Here is a 16,554-nt window from a genome sequence, read left to right on the forward strand (position 1 = left end):
CTTCACACGCTATAGGGGTGCTTGTCCACTGGGGTGGCAGCTCAGGGAACGCCTTTGCCTCATATGTGAACATTCCTGTCCAAGAGGGAGATTGCCCAGGCTGGCTGTCAATCACTGACCATTAGGTCGTCTTCCCTGCCCTAGTTCATGTCTGGGTGGGAACTCTCAGGGGCAAGCTCGGTGGAGGGCTTGTGAACCCGAGATTTTGAGACCCGGAGTTGCCTCTCTGAACATCGGTTTATTCTGGACCAAGAGCAGGGAAAGGCACTCCTGAAACCACAACCATCTTGTCTACCACATTCACCTGCCTTCCACCCCAGCCCCAACCAGCCAGCCGTACCTGGACACCCAGGGCCCAGGCTGGCAGTTGCTTCCACGCTTGCCTACCCCTCCTCAGACCCTGGAGCTCCATCCAGGCCAGGCCTTTATTTCTCAGTCCACAGGCTAACTGGGAGTCCTGATGAGGGTGTGGTACACGGGTTTGACAATGAGATGGAGATGCAGAGCATTCTCCACCAGGTACTCCGAGTTGCGCCTCTGCAGGTCTGCGTGGGCCAGGAAGTCGCCAGCCTCCTCGCTGCTCTGATGGAAGCTGTAGGCGTGGCGGACCAGGAGGCGGCCCTGGTGGCGCGCACCCACCAGCACTGTCTTCTGGAAGCTCACGCCCGCCGCGTCGCCACCGCTGCTGGCCGGCGTGACCACTAGCCTTGGCCTTCCGTCCTCGGGGCGCGCGGCGGGCAGCGCAGTGCCTGCGGTGTCCGCGTAGACGGGCCGCAGGCTGACGGGCAGCCAGCGCGGAGAGAAGAGCACATTCCACGTGATCCGGCGACCGGCGTCGTGGCCGCTTGGACCCAGCTGCGTCTGGAAGCTGGTGCTGCGATCGTCGCGAGCCGGGTTGTTGATGACCCACGGGGCGCCCCAGGCAGGCGCGAGATAGTTGCGCGGCAGGAAGGCGCTGCCGTTTACGTGGAAGAACTTGGCGTAGTGCAGCGGCGAGGCGGCGTGGAACTGGTAAGCTTGCAGCAGGAGATCTGCCACCGCTGGGCCGTGGCGCGCCAGCGCAGCCGAGCGCGCCTGCAGCTGGAACAGCTGTGCAGGAGGGATCATCGGGTAGCGGATGGCACGCAGTGCTCGCTCGGCCACTGTGGGGGGCGGCCGCGCGCGACCCAGCCACGCCTCCAATGCGTGGAACAGCTCCAGTTCATCCTGCAGCACCAGGTCCGAGCGCTGCAGGAGCTGCGCCAGCAGCTCGGGGCTCACGGCGCCCCACTCCGCGCTCCCCGCCACGGCGGAAAGGTTCCAAGCCAGGAACTGCAGGCAGCTCTCACGCAGAGCCTCATCCCCAGTGCTCACTGCATAGTGGTACCAGCCCACAGCTGGGCCCGCGCCTCCAGCTAGATGCGCACGCATGTAGTCAGCCACACCTCGCTGCAGGGATGCCACACGGTACTTGGTGGCCAGCCTGTGCAGCGGGATAGCCTGGCCCAGCAGGACGGTCAGCTCACCGCAGTACAAGTACCTGCAATAGAGTTGGAGAGGGGACCCATTGAGATGGCTCAGTAGTTAATTGGGTCCCCTGCACCCATACTGGGTGCCTTGAAACTTATCTGTAACTCCAGTCCTCTTCTGACGGAGGGCACCCATTTACACATTAGATACACTCACACAGACATATAAACTAATAATACGACTTTAATCCCAGCACTTGGGGGGCAGAGAAAGGTGGATCCCTTGAGTCCAAGCCAGCCTGGTCTACAGAGTGAGTTCCAGGACAGCCAGAGTTACACAGAAGAAACCATGTCTGGAAAAACATAATAGTAGTAGTAGTAGTAGTAGTAGTAGTAGTAGTAATAGTAATAAAAGTATAAAAAAAAAAAAAAAAGGAAGATCAGCAGTGTTGGGTCTGGATAAGGTCACCCACACCACCTCTAGCTGGTTTTCCCAGAACATAGCCCCTTTTTGTAATCAGGAACAAACAAGATGAATGGGTCCTGAGGCTTCCTGTCTTTCCTAAGTCATCGCCCCCCCCAACCCCCACCCCTGCTCCAGCCTGTTCCTTTAGCTTCTGGTGCTGTGAAAACCGTATGTATCTACTGAGCATCTCCTAGATATCTAACTACATACTAAAATGAGAAAGGGCTGCTGATAACCTCAGAGTCCACAGCCTGGATTTAGATGCCCATCTGACCTCCTCCTTGCCACTAGACTAGGCAAGTCCTTTAACTTAGATGAATCTTAAGCTTATCTAGCTAGAAAAGGGGAAGAGCCCCCTCCAGAACATTGTCACAGCGAAAGGCAGTGAAAAATCCTGCTATAGAGCACACAGCCAACCCAGGCTACTCCCTACCCCAGGGGACCCTTCTCTTTGCGATTGGCCCTTTCTTGTTATCTGGTTTCCTTTTCCTTGTTAGCTGTTTTGCTGTCTCTGTCTCTCTTACAGTACTGCCCCCCAACCCCACCCCCGTACGCCTCATTTTTCCTGGCAGCACACAGCACCCCACTGGGCTCTATGGGAAACCCTTCCCTTTTATCCCTCTTCCTGTTGCCTGGAACTTGGAAGTGATGTCTGGAATCCCGCAGCCACCTTGTCTAAGCCATCAGAATAGGGTCACCTCCTTAGACCATTTGACAAGTCTTTCCCTGTGCAGAAGCAGAGAGGTGCCACCGACCTGACTTAAGCCTTCCACTCCTTAGCCCTGTGCTTCCAAAGCCACATGCAGGTTTAAGACATGGCTGCCCTCAGGCTGGAGACATGGCTGAGGTTAAGAGCACTGGCTGCTCTTCCAGAGGTCCTGGGTTCCATTCCCAGCACCCACAGCATGGCTCACAACCCACTCTAATGGGATCTGGTGCCCTCTTATGGCGTCCAAGCATTTGTGCAGGTAGAACACTGTATATATAACAAATAAATAAATATTAAAGAAGGAAATGGCTGGTCTCAACCCCGAGACTTGAAATTGACCACCCAAGAAAGTGACCACTCAAGAATCTGTTGTAACCTCTCTTGCCTGGTTTGAAAGTAGCTCAGGAGGGGCTCCCAAGGGCAGGAAGTGGTTACTACACAGGCCACGGCAGGGAGGGCAGTGGAAACAAGGGACAAAGGAGGTGTGTGTTGCGTGTCAATCATGCTATCTATGACTTTTGAAAGTAGATATAATAGCCTCTAAAGCCTGGCTTCGGCGACCGTGGGTGTGGAGGAGCTGGGGGGGGCTGTGGACAGGGTGCCGCCCCCACCGTGCCCCTTCCCCTACATACCTGATGAATTTGTCAAAGACAGCAGCGCAGTCCCGGGGTTCCTGCAGCAGCACCTCGCTCTGGTTGCTCAGCAGCTCACGGAAAAGCTCACTATGCATCCCCAGCAACAAGCGGTGGGTGTGGAAGGCTCGGACCTCGTCCGTGCCCACAGCCTGTACTCGAAGGACGACATCACTGGCGTTGCCCTGTCGCAGCAAGTCCTGCAGTCGCTGGAGCAGCATCTGGGCGTGGTTGATGGAGGTGCCTGCCGCCTCCCCGCCCACATCTGCTCTCTGAGCTGCAGCAAGAAGGGACGTAACACAGCCAGGGAAGGCACCCGTCCTGGGGCCTCCAGCTAAGGCTGCAAAGGGGTTGGAAGTCTAGGGAGGGAGCTGTGTGCTGCGCACACACAAAGTGCAAGACTGCCCTAGAGTTCATCGTGGTTGAGCACGGTGGCCCCGCGGGCGGGCGGGCGGGTGGGCGCGCAGACTCAGGAGTGACTCCTTAGAAGCCACGTGGGTTCTGGTCAGGAAGAAGCCATGGAACAGCTGTTGTGTCTGTGACACCTCCAGGGGAGAGTGAAGAAAACTCTGGCTCCCCACCTCTGTCACCTCCTCAAAAAAACGCGTCCCTCTCTTGTGTAGAGAGCACTTGTCATGTGACTGCCATGTGGGAGTGAATGAGCCACACCCAGTTCTCACAGTCAGGAAAGCGCAGAGGACAGAGCAGACATGGAACAAGTGTACAAATGAAAGGGCGAGACAGAAGGAGTGCCCCAAGTTCAAGGCCAGCCTGGACTACATAGAAAGTATCAGACCAAGTGCCACTGTTAACAAGAGGGGACACCTGATGGCTCAGCCAGTAAAGGCACCTGCTGCTGATGTGACTTGGATACTGGGGACTCACGTGGTATAAGGAGAGAACTAATTCCTGAAAGTTGTCCCTTGACGTCCACCTGTGGCACATGAGCACACATACCCCACCCCCATCCCGCACACATGAAAAGTATAATAAATAAATAAAATGTGATTAAAGTGGGGGAGAGTTCTGAGAGGAGGGAGGTAGAGGAGGGGGAAGAGAGAAAGAGAGAGAGAGCTCCTTTGAGCATTGACATATAAGCCCAAGGACTTGAATTCTGTCTCCAGAAGCCAGGCAAAAAAACCTGGGTGTGGCCGGGTGTTGGTGGAGCACGCCTTTCATCCCAGCACTTGGGAGGCAGAGGCAGTTGAATCTCTGTGAGTTCAAGGCCAGCCTGGTCTACAGAGCTAGTTCTAGGACAGACTCCAAAACAATACAGAGAAACCCTGTGGGGGGGCGGTAGCTGGGGTGTGGGGCTGGAGAGATAGCTCAGCAGTTAAGCAGTTAGAGTGCTGGCTGTTCTTCCAGAGGTCCTGAGTTCAATTCTCAGCAACCACATGGTGGCTCACAACCATCTGTAATGAGATCTGATGCCCTCTTCTGGCCTGCAGACATACATGCAGGCAACACCTATATATGTAATAAATCTTTTTTAAAAATGTGGGTGTGGTGGCAAATGCTTGCAACCCTAGCATTGTGGAGGCAGAGACAGGTGGATCCCTGAGGCTCCTGCTCAGCCAGCTCACCCTTATCAATGAGCCCCAGGTCAGTAAGGGACCATCTTAAAATACAAGGTAGATGGGTGGGTGGTACCTTGCACACTCATCTCACACACACACACACGAATAAAAAAATTTAAAGAGAAGTAAACACACAAATGAGCACTCTGAAGCCAGCCAGGGAAAGAGTGCACGGACACAAAGGGGAAAGCCCCCAAAGACCCTCCGTGGGAAAGGACTGGCGGGGCTGGGGGGACCAAAGTGACCCAAGCCAGGCATGGGCTTTCTGTCTGTCTGTCTGTCTGCCTGCCTGCCTTTTGTTTTCTTTTTAGTTTTTCAAGATAGGTTCTCTTGCAGCTCAGGCTAGCCTTGAAGTCACTCCTAGCTGAGGTTTGCCTTGATCTCAGTCCTCCTCCCTCCCATGTGCTGGGGTTTCGGGGGTGCACCACCACACCCATCTGGGAAGCACAGCCCCAACTCTGTCCTGTTGTATTCCCCACCTGTGAGACGGATAAGGGACTCAAGGAAGTACCATGGGCCAACTGCTGAAGGAATAGGACTGTCTGGGTAACTGAGTGGGGAAGCTGGCACCCACCCACCCCCATTCCAAGGAGACCTGTGTCTTGTGTTCTCGGGGAAGCTATGGGGTCAGATGGGGACACAAACTGAGTTATAGAAAGGACAGCCCTCGGTGGGAGCAGTGCAGGGAGCCTTGCAAAGTGAGAAGAGAGGGTGTCAGAGTTTGAGAAATGCAGAGGAGCACTGGCAGGCAATCCTTGTGCATGCATGCACACACACTCTCACACACACACAAACACACACAGCACACACACACACAGAGCACATACAGCACACACTCATACACACACACAGCACATACACACACAGAACACACACACAGAACACACACAGCACACACACACAGCACACACACACAGCACACACACAGCACACACACTCACAGAACACACACACACAAAACACACACACAGCACACACACACTCACAGCACACACACACAGCATACACACACAGCACACACACACACAGCACACACACAGCATACACACACAGCACACACACTCACAGCACACACACACACACACACACACACACGGTGGGCACGGGGCTTACACATGGATTGTTGAAAGGAAGGCTCGCAAGAGTGAGCATCTGTGTGTGGGAGAGGGAGACCCAGCAAGAAAGGAAACAGCTGCTGGTTAATTTCCCAGCCCTGCCTCCCCAGCTGTCACTCTTAAGGACCTAAATGCTGATGACATCGTCCCTATGAAGCCTCTGCCTAGACCCGGCTGTCTCAGACAATGAGTAGTAGGGTCTTTTTATCATTAAGACCCCTGCCTGCTGCCCAAATCCTCTTTCCCTTGGGGACAATGTGCCCCTTCTCCCTTCTGAGGACCTGTGTTCTACATGGCTGGCTGGACCGCGCCACCTCCTGGCCAGCCTATGTAGCTTCTAGCAGAAGCTCTTGTCCCCACTCCTTACCAGGTATCTGGTCCCACCACAGCCCACTCACCTGCACGAGTGGCCAGTCCCACCAAGGCCAAGGTAGCCCAGAAGCTGCCCCAGGACCCGGGCTTGCGGTGGCCCTTTCTAAGCATCTTTGTGTTCTGTCCCTAAGTCCACTGCAGGGACAGTCACGTCCAGAGCACCCCAGTCCCATCTTTATATAGGGTCCAGCAAAGGGACAGTACCCTCTTCCCTCCCAGTCTCCCTCCCCTACCAGTCTCTGCCATGGATTGGTTGAAGCTGGCCCCTGCTGTTGCCTAGGCAACTACTTAAGCCAGAGTGTGGCAGCCCCAGAGGCTATTGTGCAGGCCTGGGCCCCCAAGGGGAGAAGATCCGGACACCCTCCTCTCCCACCCCTCCGGACAACCCAGCAAGGCTAGCTGTTCCTCTCTGGGGAAGTTTTAAGCTCTCTGAAGGGCAAGCAAAGGGCTTCAGGACCCCTGGCAGACACCGGCCCCAAAGCCCCAGCCCCCAGGCCCAGCCTCCACCCTGGCACAGAGCACACTTGGCAGTATCCTGGTGAGCCGGCTGCAAAGGGAGAGACGGGAAGAGGCAAGAAAGAGCTGGCTCTGGGTTCTGCCCCTCCCCCACTCCCATTTTAGGGTATGGAGTACAATGGGGATTATTCTCCTGCTGTTTGTTGTAGAAAGTTCCTGTCGTGCTCTGGAGAAGGTGAAGGACCTTTAGGGAACCGCATGGGGACTAACCATCTCCCACCAGGGACACGGCCCTGTTTCCCTACCCAGACATCCCAAGTCTTTAGTTGCGCCTCAAGATTCTCCTCCCTGGAAAGTGTCTTTCTTTCACCAGCTCCTGCCTAGTTTCCAGCCTTCCCTTTCCCAAAGTTCCAAGAAGACGTGTAGCATACCTGTCACTGTAGTCCATGCGTAGGGAAACTGAGGCAGGGAGCTAGATTTCGGTCTCGGACAGTACAGAGGAATGTTCTGACAATAAAGGTAGTAAAGACAGGGAGGGTGGGATCTAGAGCCCCGTGCATGTGTGTGCATGCCTGTATGTTTGTGTGTACATGTGTATTCATATGTGTGTGATGGGTGTGTACGTGTGTGTCTTGCATTTATGTGGGTATGTGTGCTGTTGAGACCTCACTTTGGCATGGAATCAACAGGATTTGTCCCCATTCCTTGTGAGAGAAACTCCCTTGAGGTTGACACATGGAAAAGTCAGTAGATCCCAGGAAATCTGAGTTTCTCAGAGGCCAGATCCTGCTCTGGCTATGTGCTGGCATTTCTTGCCATTGCTCTCTGGATCCCAGGGACCAGCTCCATGCACTGAGTACTGTCTCTTTCTGGTGCAGGGCGACCCAACAGCTTCACCTCCTCCTGGAGCCACAGAGAAAGTAAGAATTGGGTCTGGCACCAACCTTGTCCGGGTTGGCAGAATCAGAGCTGTCCGGCTTAGCGGAAACGCCTCCCGGCTCTCTCATGCCTAGTCTCCCTTGTCCAAATGGACCATCCGTCTCCCACTGGCTGGCTGCCTACCCTTCCTGTAGACTGTACCACACCTAGGCTATGTGAGCCTGTGTGGAACAGGGCAGTCCAGCCTTAGAGGCAGCCTCACTTCTATGCACAATGTCCATCAACAAGCAAGATTGTTATTCAGTAGGCATGCTTCCCGCCCTCTCTTCCTCGGGGACCCTCATCAGTCCCTCTTGATGTCTGACTTACCTACAATGGCATCTTCCATGCTCCACTAAGAACCCAGATTTCTCAGTGACAGGCTCGGACATTATGTTTCCTCGGCAAACCAACTGGTTGTTACAGACACCCCAAGAGAGAGAAGTGGTTGGCATTTCAAGCATGAGGAGCCAGGAGCTGTCGGGCTACCAAGAAGACCTCCAACCCCCCACCTCTGACAGGCTCTTCCCATGATTCTAACTCCCCTCATCCCTGCCTCTCATCTAATGATTTAGAAACTACTTACTGGATGAAGTTTCCATTGCCACAGTGTGTACAGATATATATGCATGTGTGTGTTGTGTATTCCTACATGTCTGCGGTGGGAACATCTTGGGCCAGGATATGTACAGTGAGTGCTCAGCCTGCACAGGTGACAGATGGACAACCCCACCTGTCCTCCACTCCACCACCACTGTGGTCCAGAAGCCCCATCATTCCTTGAGCACAAGTCTGAAGATCTCACAAGCAAGAACAGTCCCCAGAGAGGAGCCAGTGGAGTGTGCTTCGTCTGAGGGACTTGTCTGTGCTCAGCCAGCGCTAGCACAGCCAGGGCATGAATGTCTGAAAGCTAGGGGCAGCTTTTCTGGGAAGCTAAGTCAGCCCCAATAAAATGATCTCCGTGTAGCAAGTTATCTCAAGAGGGTCTAGAAGCAACCAGAAACTTCTACAGTCATGGATGGGGGTGTGGGTGTGGGTGTGAGCTTCAGAAACTATAAGGTGAGGATCACTCTGACCCTGGGCTTGACAGGACCTGGGGGATGTGTGGACCTGAGGCCCACCCTGCCTTTACCTAGCAGCCTTCCCACACCCATCTGTCCATTCACGAATGACTCAGTTCACGGGGGAAGAGAGACTCTTGTGAATTTAGGGTCCAGGCTCAATACACCCAACAGGCGAACTAAAGATAAACAAAAGAAAGGCTGGGTAGGGTGGAAAACAGGAGGGTCGGAAATCTTCATGGTCAGTGTCTGCTACGTAGGGAGCTTAGAGCCAGCCTGGGCTATACCAGACCTATCTCATGTTTCCCTAAAGTCACTCACACGCTATGAGCAGCTCACAGTGTCACAGCTTCTCTCCTGTTCTGCCGTGGAATAGTGCTTTAAGGTATGGTACATTCATTTATGCCGTGGAAACTTTGTATAAGATGCATTCTTTGATACTGCATCTGTTTAACTCTGTGAAGCTGTGTTACTTTGCCTGCCTAAAACACCTGATTGGTCTAATAAAGAGCTCAGCATCCAATAGGTAGTAAAGAGAAAGAACAGGCAGGGCTGGTGGGCAGGGAGTATAAACAGGAGAAATCTAGGCTAAGACAGCCACGGAGTAAGAAGGAAAGAAAGTTATATATAATAGAGAAAGGTTAAAAACCAGGAGACAAAAGGTAGATGGGATAATTTAAGAAAAGCTGGCTAGAAATAAGCCAAGCTAAGGCCGGGCATTCATAAGTAAGAATAACTCTCCATGCATTTATCTGGGAGCTGGGGGTGGGGGCAACTCTGCTGTTCAGCACCCTTGATCAAGTCCTTCACCTGATGGAATGTCCTTCTCCATCCAGCACAGTCAGCCACCTGGTGCACAGCCCTCTCTTCCCTGGAGCCTCAGCTTATAGTGGCCTCGACTCCCTATCACCTCCGATGAGGGAGTGAAGCAGAATAGCCCTGGGGGGAGACAGCAAGAGGAACAAACCTGAGTTCCGATGCACCTGTCGCATCTGCAATCCCCACCAACGGGCTTACCGGCTTACCTTCTCTGATCCTTGGTCTCCTTGTGTGTTAATGCGGGTAGACAGTCAGCTGGTGGGGCTGCCATAGGATGAGTAGTGGAGGGACCAGCACACGTATGACCAGCACAGTGCTAGCCGAAGATGTTGAGGACCACGAGACCAAGGTATGGTGCTGCTTGGTTGATGACACGTTTCGCCTTGCCCGGTTAGGCCACAGCCACCGGCTGTGGGGTGCAGTCACTTCCTCTGCCCCAAAAAGAGGCCACTCGCCGCTGAAGAGGCTCTGTGCCTGGCGATGATTTGGTGGCCTTATCCTACACCCTCTCAGGTACTGTCATTCCTGTGTGACAGGGCTGTCCGTACTGTCCCTCTGGCTGTGGGTCTTGCAGACCTCAGCTCTTGTTTTATGGAACTTAATGCTATTATTGCCAGGCATAGCGTCTCCTGCGGGGTGTGTAGGGTCCTGGGACCCACATGACCCTGAATCTCAGCATTTTCTGTCTAGAAAGCCACACCTTCACCCTGAGGATTCAAAGACAATTTTTAATTTTTTTATGATTTAATATGTATGGGTGCTTTGCCTGCATGTATGTCTGTGAACCATGTCCATGTAGTACTCACAGGGGTGGGAAGAGGACATCGGATCCCCTGGAAATGGAGTTTACAGATGGTTGTGAGCCGCCATGTGAGTGCTGGATACTGAACCCCTGTCTTCTGGAACGGGTCAAGTACTCTTCACTGCTACGCCGTCTCTCCAGTTCCAAAGCAACTTTTAAGTTTTTACTTATTTTTATTTATTTGTGTGTGTGTGTGTGGTGTGTATGAGGTGTGTGAGTGTGTGTGGTGTGTGAGTGTGTATTAGTGTGTGTGTATGTGATGTGTATGTGTGTTAGTGTGTGTGTATGTGGTGTGTGGTGTGTGTGAGTGTTAGTGTGTGTATGGTGTGTGTGTGAGTATTAGTGTGTGTATGTGTATGTGATGTGTGTGTGTTAGTGTGTGTGTGGTGTGTTAGTGTGTGTATGTGTGTATGTGGTGTGTGTGTGAGTGTTAGTGTGTGTGGTGTGTGTGAGTGTTAGTGTGTGTGGTATGTGTGTGAGTGTGTGAGTATTAGTGTGTGTGTATGTGGTGTGTGAGTGTGTGTGTGTGTAGTGTGTTAGTGTGTGTGTATGTGGTGTGTGTGTGTGGTGTGTGAGTGTGTGTGTATGTGGTGTGTGTGGTGTGTGAGTGTGTGTATGTGGGGTGTGTGTTAGTGTGTGTTAGTGTGTGTGTGTGTGTGCGTGTGTGCGTGTGTATGTGTGTTAGTGTAGAAGGTCCCTTTCACAGGGAGAAACCCACGGACCCAGGCGAGACTGGAGTAGCTAAGCTGACTGAAGGCACAGATGACAAGGTGTCCTTAGCCGCTGTCCCCTCCCCCCTCCCGCCTGTCTTTGCCTTGCCCCTGCTCCAAAGGTTCTGGTTATCTGTATGGATCACAGGAGAGCTGGATGGAGAGCGCTGGGCTCTGTCTGAAGAGCACTTAAACTTGCTTACAAAGTTTACATCCCTCAGAAAAAGGAAAAAGGATAGAAATGGAGTAGGCAGCCTTCCCAGCTTCTCAGACATGATTGGCTTTCCCAGCGCCCTGAAGCAGGGCCTGCCTCTAACTCACTCCTGCCTCCTGGTGCAGTGGAAGTCTGCAGGGCCTACCTGTGGCACTTGAATTTATTTTTTAGATTAATTTATTTATTATGTATACAGTGTTCTCTGTCTGCATGTCTGCCTGCAGGCCAGATTGTATTTTAGATGGCATGTGGTTGCTGGGAACTATAATCAGGACCTCTGGAAGAGCAGCCAGTGCTCTTTTAACTGCTGGGCCACCCTCCAGGCCCAGCACTTTCTTTATCTGAGCTGATTTCCCAACACTGTATCTGGGGACCTGTCCTGAGTAGATAGCACCTGCCCCAGTCTCCCTGATGCCAAAGGGGCTGATGGAAGCATGCAGGGTCCATGTGTGGCCACCAGGGGGCAGGCACACAAGGCTTCTGCTGTGAGTATGAGAGCCTTGGGGTCAGATGAGCTGGCTCTAGACCCAGACACGGGATCTACCTTAGGGAGCCAGAAAATGCCTGTCGTTCCCTGCCATACTTCTTGGTGCATTTCCAGAAACTAGACCATTGTGGTATCTTGAATGAGAATGGCCTCTGTTGGCTCATATGTCTGAATGCTTGGTCCCCAGCAAATGGAACTGTTTGGGAAGGATTAGGAGGTGTGGTCTATTGGGGGAGGTGTGTAACCTGGTGTCAGACCAGGCCCAGGCTCTCACTCTCTGCCTGCGGATCAGAATGTAAAGCTCTCAGCTGCTACTCCAGCACCATGCTTGACTCCTCCCGATCATGATGATCATGAACTAAGCCTCTAAAACTGTAAGCAAGCGCCAATGAAATGCTTTCTTTTACAAGAGTTGCTTTGGCCACGGTGTCTTCTCACAGCAATGGAAAAGTGACCAAGACCGCCATGAAGAGTGCCTTCAGGGTAGGTCTCGGGTCTGCACCCCAAGCAGTCCTCCTGGAGTCTGTGTGTCCTGGTGCTCAGGGAAAACCAACCTGGTTACTCTGCATCCAGGTGCAGGGAGCTGCTGGCCACAGATTCCAGCTTCCCCGGAGCGTTGCTGGCACCGGCTGGTGTTTATTTGCCCGTGAATGGTGTTCCTGAGAGCTGCTCGGCTGTACCACGTCCAGGGGGAGGGAGGGTGAGCAACAGCTTGCTGGACCACTGGGTCCTGTGCGCTCCACAGTGCTGGCAATCTGGCCAGCCTTCTCCAGGCACGTGGCTTCCTGCTGCCCTTTGTCCCAACATCCCACCTCCGTCAGGTAGCCTGGACCTCATCCTACGCACCCTTTGTGGCATCTACAGGTAAGACTCCTTTGACCCTGATTCTGGGACCTCTGTAGGGAACAAATCCCTGCCTGCTGCTGCTTTCCTGAGGCTTGGGGCTACCCCCCGCCCAGTTCCTGGACACAAATGTCTTCCTTTCTGACCAGCATTGTGTGGGTGCCTATAGAATCAGCCCCTTGTATCCTTCAGCCTTCCCCAAGAGCCTCAACTCCAGGGTGTGGCTGCCCCCACAGAGTGGGCCAGTTTGCCAGCCCCCTGAGCCGGGCAGGTATCCAGAGCTGAGCCTGCCTTCTTGCCTTCTCACTTACTCCCTTTCCCCCCAAGCACAGGCTTACCCCTTTAAGCAAATCCTGATGCACAGCCTTTTTGTCCTGAAGCCTCCTACCCAGCAGGCTTTCCCTGCTAATACTGTGCCATAGGAGAAGCTGTTTTGTTCCTACTGGATCCACTGGAGACTCAATGGCTGGGGACCTTGCCCTTCCTTCTCTCTCTCTCTCCCACTTCTCCCTCCTCTCCTCCCTCACCCCTACTCTCCCACTCCCTACACCAACAGACTCAGAACTACGGGCGGGAGAAGCGTGGGGACCAGGGTGAGGAGCACAGCTGATGGTGCTGTGGAGACCCCAAGGGAAAGCTGCTGGTGACCTGGGGCCCAGGTCTCGACACTATGGTTCTTGCGGGACCAGAGACAGGTAAAATACTTTCCAATAGGGACAGGGGCATGTCGTGGGGGCGGGGGAGGGTGCCGCTGCTGATAGTGAGCTGAGCGGGTGGTCCTGGGAGGTGGGAAGGAGGGAGGCTCCTCCACTCGTCCTCGGCAGGAAAGAAAAAGCTATGATTTAAATTCTAAAATGACTTGGAGTGTATTTGAGGTGACTACAGGGATCCTCATTCCATACTCGACAATGGTGCCACTTTTGGGATAATCTGGGTCATTTGAGCATCAGTAGTGGTAACCTGGGAGAGGGATGCTCTTGACTTAGGATGGTCGTTCCTGAGAGGGGCTGGCTGTTGAATGGAACCGAGCAGCTGCCGAGAGCCGCCACCGTCAGGGTTACCGGCATCCTCACTAAAGGTGCAGCCACTCCAGTCCCATTCCAGACCCCGTGTGTCCACAACAAGCACAGGGTAGCCGGTTCCCTTAGTGGCGGGGATTATGATGCAGGGGAGGTAGGCTACTGCCAAGGACTATTGATAAGAGAGAGACAGAGTGGAGGGTGTGAGACTCTCGTGGCGACAGAGACTGCACTTGGCTTGAGCTTTCTGTCCCAGGGCTCTGTACAAAGCAGTACTGAATGGAAGAGCCTCAGGGCGAGGCAGGGGATGCTGTCAATCAAGCCCCGATGGGGGAAAGAAAAGATCAAAAAAAAATAATAATAATAACTGCTGTCATTGTCTTTCCATCCTTCCTAGCCGGGCAGCCACGAGTTACCCTGCTGCCAGGGCTCAATGGGAGTGACCTAAGATACCATGATGTGGGCGGCCACAAGCCAGAGAGCCCAGAGAGGTCACCATGTGTGGCTGGTATCATTCCTGTCATCTATTACAGTGTCCTACTGAGCCTGAGCCTGCCTGGTGAGTGGGGAGCCAGGGTCTGGGACTTGAGGCTGAGCCAGAGCCGGGGCCCTCTTCATCCAGTCCAGACTCTCTCGAGATGGCTAAACCACAGAGGATCAGTGGTTGCAGTCTCTGTGTAACCTACCTTGCAGAGTGGAGGCAGAGGATGGGACACTGCGCTGATGTAGGAAAGGCGGTGGCCTTGTTCAGGGGGCATTCCTTAAGTCTAGTAAATAATCCTATACCTGTTCCCACCACACCTCTGCTCTGAAGGGCATAGAACTCCCGAGAAAGACACAGGCTGGACTGCCAGTGTGTGGATGCCTGCCTAGGTGAGACCAACTATGGCCAAGGTGGTCCATGGCCCAGGGTATGACTGGGCAAACCTGAACAGATGGCCAATCTTGCCAGTAAGCTTTGTTGTCATTTGATTTGGTAGTGTGGTTACTGGGGACAGAACCCAGGGCCTGTGGCATGCTAGGCAAGTGATCTGCCACTCAAACTATACTCCCAAGCAGCTGGGGGGCTCTGGTGGCTCAGTTGGTTGGGTATTTGTCTAGTATGCACAAAGTCCCGAGCTGGATCCCCACTCCACATAATCTGGGCATAGTGGTGCACACTTGTAATCTCAGTGCTTGGGATACAGGCAGGAGGACAGAGGTTCAAGGCCCTCCTCAACCCTATGGGAAGTTGGAGACCAACTGGACCTGGGAAGACAGCAACAGGAAGTGTGGGGGCCTAGCAGGCTACCACATGAGTTCCAGACCCACCTGGGCAACTTAGACAGACCCTGTCTCAAACTACAAAGTAAAAGAGAAGGCTACTGGGCTAAGGACCTGCTGTGGTAGTATAGCACTTGCCTGACCCTGGTTCAGCTCCCCGTACTGCAGGAAGAGGTAAAGGGGGGGACTAGAAACAGCACAGCGCTGCCCCCTCGCAATGGCAGGTGGGAGGGACCATGCGGACATCTTGAGAAGCCCACTATTAACACCCTTCTAATGTGACCTCTCTCCCCCCTCCACGACCTGGGTCTCCCTCAGTCAACCTCCTGACCACGGTGGCCCTGGCCCGTCTCGCTGCCAGGACCAGGAAGCCCTCCTACCACTACCTCCTGGCTCTCACAGCTTCAGATATCGTCACGCAAGTGGTCATCGTGTTTGTGGGCTTCCTCCTGCAGGGAGCCGTGCTGGCCCGCCGGGTGCCCCAGGCTGTGGTGCGCACCGCTAACATCCTGGAGTTTGCTGCCAATCACGCCTCAGTGTGGATTGCAGTCTTGCTCACAGTGGACCGCTACAACGCCCTGTGCCGCCCCCTGCGCCATCGGGCCTCCTCATCCCCAGGCAGGACCCACCGCGCCATTGCCGCCGTCTTCAGCACTGCGCTGCTGACTGGCATCCCGTTCTACTGGTGGCTGGATGTGTGGAGGGACGCGGACCCCCCCAGCACTATGGACAAACTCCTCAAGTGGGCCCACTGTCTCGTTGTCTACTTCATCCCCTGCAGTGTCTTCCTGGTCACCAACTCAGCCATCATCCTCCGGCTCCGGAAGAGGAGTCAGAGAGGGCTGCAACCCTGGATGAGCAAGAGCACAGCCATCCTCCTGGGTGTCACCTCCCTCTTTGCCCTCCTTTGGGCACCGCGCATCTGTGTCATGCTGTACCACCTGTATGTGGCCCCCGTTCACCGGGACTGGAGGGTCCACCTGGCCTTGGACGTAGCCAACATGGTGGCCATGCTCAACACAGCTGTCAACTTTGGTCTCTGTTGCTTCATCAGCAAGACTTTCAGGGCCACGGTCCGTCAGGTCATCCGTGACGCCCACGTGCCTTGTACCTCAAAGTCACAGCCGAAGGGCACGGTGGTGGAGCTTGTGTTGAAGTCTGTAGGGGGAGAGTTGTAGAGACAGGGGACCAGGCTAGATATCCCCGAGGGCCACCTGCAAAGAGGCCTTTGCCGTTGATTTGTTTTGATTTTTCAAGAAAGGGTTTCTCTGCGTAGCCCTCGCTGTCCTGGAACTGGCTCTGTAGACCAGGCTGGCCTCAAACTCAGAGGCCCACCTGCCTCTGCCTCCCGAGTGCTGAGATGAAAGAAAGACACGTGCCCCCACTGCCAGCGAGACCTTTGCGATTGTATCCATCAAAACTTCACCAAGTTTGTAATCTGGGGGGGAGAGGAAAAGGCTCCCACTTTGGGTGACTCCGGGTAGAAAGAAGGAATAAAACTAGCCACCTCTAAGTTAGCCTCATCCCAGTTCTCATTTTCTGGGGGAAAGGACAGGGTTCTGCTGGCCCACACATCAGAACAGTGCTGGGGGACCCCTTTGTAAGGGGCCACCTGGCACATACAGGGCAAACGTTGATGTGAG

The 16,554-nt window shown here is 54.0% G+C and overlaps 2 protein-coding genes across 2 annotated transcripts; one reads left to right on the plus strand and one right to left on the minus strand.

Moving 5' to 3' along the window:
- Positions 1-327: 327 nt before the first annotated feature.
- On the minus strand, positions 328-6,524 carry Btbd17 (BTB domain containing 17). Its single transcript, XM_051179965.1, has 3 exons — positions 6,346-6,524; positions 3,256-3,532; positions 328-1,519 (listed from the first exon to the last, which is right to left on the minus strand). The coding sequence occupies exons 1-3, from the start codon at positions 6,428-6,430 to the stop codon at positions 445-447; spliced, it is 1,437 nt and encodes a 478-aa protein (XP_051035922.1). The 5' UTR covers positions 6,431-6,524; the 3' UTR covers positions 328-444.
- Positions 6,525-9,874: 3,350 nt separating this feature from the next.
- Gpr142 (G protein-coupled receptor 142) lies at positions 9,875-16,089 on the plus strand. The gene is made up of 6 exons (XM_051183003.1): positions 9,875-9,963; positions 12,360-12,486; positions 12,532-12,650; positions 12,866-12,900; positions 14,046-14,207; positions 15,230-16,089. The coding sequence occupies exons 1-6, from the start codon at positions 9,875-9,877 to the stop codon at positions 16,087-16,089; spliced, it is 1,392 nt and encodes a 463-aa protein (XP_051038960.1).
- Positions 16,090-16,554: the final 465 nt, after the last annotated feature.

Source organism: Phodopus roborovskii, unplaced genomic scaffold, assembly GCF_943737965.1.
Source record: "Phodopus roborovskii unplaced genomic scaffold, PHOROB, whole genome shotgun sequence".
Taxonomy (NCBI): Eukaryota; Metazoa; Chordata; class Mammalia; order Rodentia; family Cricetidae; genus Phodopus; species Phodopus roborovskii.